Genomic DNA, 5,842 nt, shown 5'->3' on the forward strand with positions numbered 1-5,842 from the left:
CCAGGGGTGCGGGACCCCTGTACTGTAGCAATCCCACAGTCCTTCCTTAGGAACACCCTAGAATCCCCTGTGCGTTTCCCCACCCTCTATATCCTCTCTCCTCTAGTTTATCTTGGTTTTCCTCTCTCAATTACTCTTTCTGTCTGTGCCACTTTTTTCTGTCTCTATGATTTGGTCTCTCTTATTCTTTCTTGTCTCCTTCTATCCACCTTTCTCTACCTCTTCCTTCTGTTCCATCCTCTTCTGTCCTTTAATAAACATAGTATTCTAAATAATGTTAAAAGATTTAGAGTATTAACTTGTTATATATTCGGTCCTTAAAGTAAACATTAGATTGGCTTATTATTTGTTTTCTTTCTTTCTCCCAAGCAAAATAAAACTCCATGCAATTGCAAATAAATTAAGATGTTTTTTAAATTTAGTGTTATATAAATCATTATTGATTTCCTTTTTTTGATGGGGAGAGGGGTTGTTTACTTGGCCTTAGGATAAAAGGTCTTCCTTCTCTCATCTAACAGAAAAGAACGATGTGAATGTATAAGTTGTGATTAGACAAGATTATTTTTACCATCTTGAACAATAATTTTAGGTTATTATTTTTATTTAATGAGGTAGCTGTAAGAAAGGGAGATGTAAAAGAAAATGATATAGGCAAGAGAGTCAGAGGTCATAAGAAAAAGTAAATATTATTAATTTTCTGCTTCCTGCTTGTTCTAAATGAGAAACATCATATGTAGCCTTGGAGAAACAATATTTTTACTGCTTTACAAAAAAACCTTTTGGTGAATCATTTTTGAATATTACAGCATTCTAAAATTAATAGAAATCTAGGTATTTTTAAATAATTTTTTGTTATCTGCATTAAATCTTTTATTTTTAACTTTTCAAAAATTTGTTAATTCTCATTCAATCATGTTTTGAAGGCCAGTCCTTGTGAAACTGCTCCTGTTTGAGTAAGACTTATATTTTGCCTACTTTGTTCTTACCTTTTATTTAAGCCATCACTATCTTTCAGTGGTTGATAAGTACGTATTGTATTCAATTTTTTATTAAGATATATAGTAATTTTTGAATATTTAGAAAACACAAATAGAGAAGATTGAAAGTCACCCAGAATTTCACCATTCATTGCATCTAGTCTTTTTCTTCTGAATATGTATTTTTTTGTTTACAAATATAAGGCAGAATGTATAATACATAATGTTTTGCAACTGCTTTTTCATGTCATAAAATAATTATCTTTTGTGCAATAATTTATTATAAGTTGATAGTCCACTTCTCACTAAGGAACCTTGAATTTGAATTTTACCATGTTAAAGTTAATTTCAGACTTGGGAACATTCGTGGTATTATCTGCAATGTGACATAGTATGTTTTTATTTCCTTATAGTGTTTTTGGGTGTGACCAATCTTCGAGCAGACCAGACTCAAATGACCAGCTTGTGTGCTCAGTGGCAAGTTCACCATCACGCCACTGCCTACAGGATAGTTATAGAATCCGTCCAGGGTAGGTGCAATTATTCATGTCTGTTTTTGTCAAGCCCTAGTGTACTTGGTTCTGTGCAAATCATTGTGGAAAACATCCACATAACATTAGACAAGAGCCCTCTCGTTGAGGAGGCCTTATTGTGATGGCATGCTTATTTTGGTATTTGCTTTGTGGGGGTCTAGGTTTGACGTTAATGTTTTTCTTAGTGATTCTTTTTACTTTTGGGGATAATTGGTGAAGAGCACTCTCTCATCCAGGAGATGGTATAATATACCTATGCCACCCAGGGCCGGTTCTACAACATTACAGTTCTCAAGTGCATCTACAACTTGGGACTTTGTTTCAAAGTTGAAACCCTAAAAATGTTGGCTTATTTTTATTAAAATATCAAGAATGACAACAAAAAGCTGATTCCCAAAAAGTGAGTTTCTAGGAACTCTTAATCCTCTTTTCATATTATCAGCATGGATAATATTCAGAAGATGAGGTCAAATAATGAAAATTAATAGGATTTGTAATATCAGTAGAAAAGGTACATCTTGTTATGTCATAGGAGACACCAGAGAATCTCAAATGAATTTTTTAATCTTTCAAACTTGCTAATGAAATTGTTAAAATATTTTTTTCTTTTTGGACAAATGATCATAGTTTCCTCATTAAAAAAAACAGAAAGAGTTAATTTGATGAGGGTGGGGCCTGGATAGGACTGGGTTTAGTAGCTTATAGTCCTGGCTATAACTACATTTAAAATCACAGTTTCGATCCAATCCAGAAGGTGGAAAGCACAGTTTAGTAGAGTGCTGAGAGCATTTGGAAATAAGCTGAGAATATGACAATAGAATATGAGTGACACCAGAAGAGGTTGTGCCCACCCCAACCAAAGCATTGTCTCAATAGACATGCTCAGCCACTAATTCCTTGATTCCCTATGTGTGATCTCATAGGAGTCCTTTTAGCCTGACATTGGCTAAACATACGGGAGTGGCTTTAACTTGGAATGAACATTGAGAAAGAGAAAGTCAGGACAAGTCCCACAGATTTTTTGGTTGTATTTAATATGATTTATGAGATGCTTAAGCAGAAGTAGATGAAAGATCTGCAACTATTTAAGAAATAATTATAAAATCTTGAGGAGTTATGTTTTATATATCTTTAAAAGACTAGCTAAGTCAGTTTAATATGAAAGAGTTGACATTTAATGGTATTTGCTAAGCTTTAAAAAAATACTAAGTATAAAAATCACACTCCCAAATGACCCCCCAACACTTTCATCTTTTTATAATGTCTAAGATGTTGACATGAAGGGATATGTCCTGTGGATAGTCATTGTCTTTCATAAAAATTTTAATTATGTAAGTTGACATAAAATTCTTTCAAAACTGGCTTATCAGTGGAATTGGTGAAATCCTTAAGTATTTTTTAAACTTTTAGTTTAGCATATTTGCAAAATAACATCGGGATTCTGAGAAGATATGATTTATGTGACTGATAGCATTGACCTGGTTATCTAAAACCTCAATAAGCTCTTTCCGAAGCCAAGATTTTGCTAGCAAAAAACATGAGTCCACACTTCCTTCTTATCTTCAAGTTAACCGTATTCCTTTAGTATTATTTTCAGGCTTCCCAAAACCTCTTTAACAGATCCTCAGTAGTTTCAATTAAACAAGAGTGAACAAAGTGTTGTTCAGTTTATTTTCCACCAACATTTATAGCTGAGAGATTTAGGAGCCCAATTAGCCTACATCTCATTTACATAGTTGTTAACTGAATATTATTAACCAACTGGACAGCAACAGATTCTAATTGAAAGCTTCGAAAAGGGTGGGAGTGAGTAGGAATTGTAGTAGGGAATATGTTTAAATATTTTAACTTACACAGTTCGGGTCAAGGAATAGTTTTTCTACTTGGAGTGGGGAAGAATTAGGCTGAGTTTCTTTCTTTTTGACCCTTTTACTTCCTTCAACCATTTTTCTTACCCCTACATCTCCCCACTCCCACCCCATCTGACAACCACTAATCTGTTCTCTATATCTGTGAGCTTGGATTAGGTTGAGTTTGTTTATATTACAGAGAAATGTAATCATCATCCTAACCACGGTCTTCAAAGGACCTGTGGTCAGATGTTCATTCTTTTATGAGCAGATGGGTTCCAGAGCCCCAGTTGTTTTAGCTCTGTAATATCTGCCATTAGCTACATAAGTTGCCTCTGGAGAAAGTTTAGTCCTTGCACACCAGAGGAAATCCTAGAGAGAAGTGAGACCTAATTCCTCCTTGTGACAGAGGAGAGCTTTCTCCCAGGGTGACTTATTTCTGAATACCTCTGACAAATTCTTACTCTTGACAAGTAATTTTTTCCAGATTTTTAAAAAGTATACTCCCCATGGTCTGGTCATGTCACTTGTATTCTGAGATGTAGTCAGTGGAGAGACCTCTGTTCTAACCACAATTGCTAGTTACCTTTCTTCTCTGGACTTAAGTTTCTCTAAAATTACTCCTTTTGAGGCTTTTACCTGATGTAATACCTACAAATTTCCAAGGTTTTTGTGAATAAAGTAGCTAGGCTGTGTTATTTACATTTGTTTGTTTGTTTATAAATGGCAAAAAAAAAATGAAAAGAAAAAGAACTTAAGCAAAAGAGTCAATTTATTGGCTAATATACTGAGAAGTTAAAAAGTACCTGGACTCGGCACATCGGGATCTAGGTGTTCAGTGTCATTGAGATTAAGTCTCGCTTCATCCTTCATGCTCTGCTCGGCTTTCATCCTCAGCCAGATTCTTTGGGTTGGCCCCAGTCAGACCCAGAATTACATTCTCCCAGCTTCCAGCTTAACAGTCTTTGTGAAAAGAGAGCTTCTCTTTCTCAATAATTCGAATGGAAGTCCAGGAACAGAATCATAGTGGCTCAGTTTGTGTCAGATGCCCCTAAATCTGTCCTTGAGTTCAAGGGTATGAAATAAACTGGTCAGACCTGGTTGCTTCCCATCCCTTTTTGTTGAAAAGGAAAGAGGGTTGTTATTCAGTCCTTCCTAAATCATAAAGACCAAGAGTAGAGGAGAACAGATTCAAAGAAAAAGAGCTTAGATGCAGGATAGGCAAAAATAACAGATGTCCTCTATCCATGTAAATATTATGAATATTATGACATTTTTCATAGCCAAGACCAAAAAAAAAAGTTTACCAGAAGGATAAAGTCCTCTCAGGAGAGACTGAAATAAAATCTGACTTTGAGTCAGTCATCTATTTGCCAAAATTAAATTGTAGGCTTTTGGTTAATAGCAGGATAAACCAAAGTCAGAGACTTTTGGTTGTTTTTGGGTAACTCAGAACCCCATGAGAGCCTCCCTTAGTTCTGTGCATGCTCTGCAGTTCTGTGTCTCTCTCCAGCTGTTTTGAGTTGACTTGGCACCCGAGATTGAATATGGCATTTCCCTTCAAATTCATGTATTTATACGCCACATAGGCCAAAATACTGTATTCCCTCCCTCATCTCCATAGCTTGGTAAATTTCTTTCTAGACTGCTTTTAAAAAGTTTCAAAGGATGACCAACTTGTCCTCCATCTTTAGGTGCTGAAATGTCAATTTTGCAGTATCATCCATTAACACAGAGAAAGGATTGCAGTATAGCGGAGGGCCTACTTTACCAACACCAGATCCTACCCGCCCCCACCCTGTACCCCCAAAGATCACATGAAACCAAACCTAGTCTCAGGAGTAAACTTTTTGAAGCAGCGACATTATCATTGAGTATTTGAGAGGCATGGGGGATGGAAGAATTTATACCGTAAAATCCCAGCAGAGTATCCTGGATCCTGGGATTCTTTGCTTGTGGATTCAGTAACTACCCAGGGTATTTTGGTGAGTCAAGTTGGTAGCATCATTATCAGCATGACAATAACTCAGATACCGTATAGTTTTGCTTCATAAGAATGAATGCACGAAGATAGAATTTTTTCAAGTGTTACAAAGAAATTGATTCCCTGCTTTTGGCTTAAGCAGTTGAGGAAATCAGTCATTATTTGATCAGTGTAAATGTTTTTAGACCTGTATTACACATGCCAAAAGCAACATGGATACACCCCATTCATGTAACCCCTCTCCATAGTATTGAGAATCAAACCATACTGTTCCCCATTAATTTTACAGTGACTATTCCAGTTTTCCAAATATATGTAGATTTTTTTAGGCAGTAAAAGCCATCTATAAAGTACATGGGTATTCACAAGACATAGAGGAGATGACAGAAAAGCATTTGCAGACTCAATTCCAGGAGAGTCCCTGGAAACTTTTATGGAGATAGATAAATGTGATTATTTATGCGTAGGATTTAGGAAATGTTTGTATTATAGGTAGTT

At 35.7% G+C, this 5,842-nt stretch overlaps 1 protein-coding gene across 1 annotated transcript in view; it reads left to right on the forward strand.

Moving 5' to 3' along the window:
• COL14A1 (collagen type XIV alpha 1 chain) overlaps positions 1 to 5,842 on the forward strand; it is a 213,161-nt gene that overhangs the window by 104,531 nt on the left and 102,788 nt on the right. Inside the window, exon 24 of the mRNA XM_023530986.1 lies at positions 1,391 to 1,507. Within this exon, the coding sequence (XP_023386754.1) occupies positions 1,391 to 1,507 (117 nt within the window). The remainder of the gene's footprint in view (positions 1 to 1,390; positions 1,508 to 5,842) is intronic.

The sequence above is a fragment of the Pteropus vampyrus genome, unplaced genomic scaffold (assembly GCF_000151845.1).
Source record: "Pteropus vampyrus isolate Shadow unplaced genomic scaffold, Pvam_2.0 Scaffold59, whole genome shotgun sequence".
Taxonomy (NCBI): Eukaryota; Metazoa; Chordata; class Mammalia; order Chiroptera; family Pteropodidae; genus Pteropus; species Pteropus vampyrus.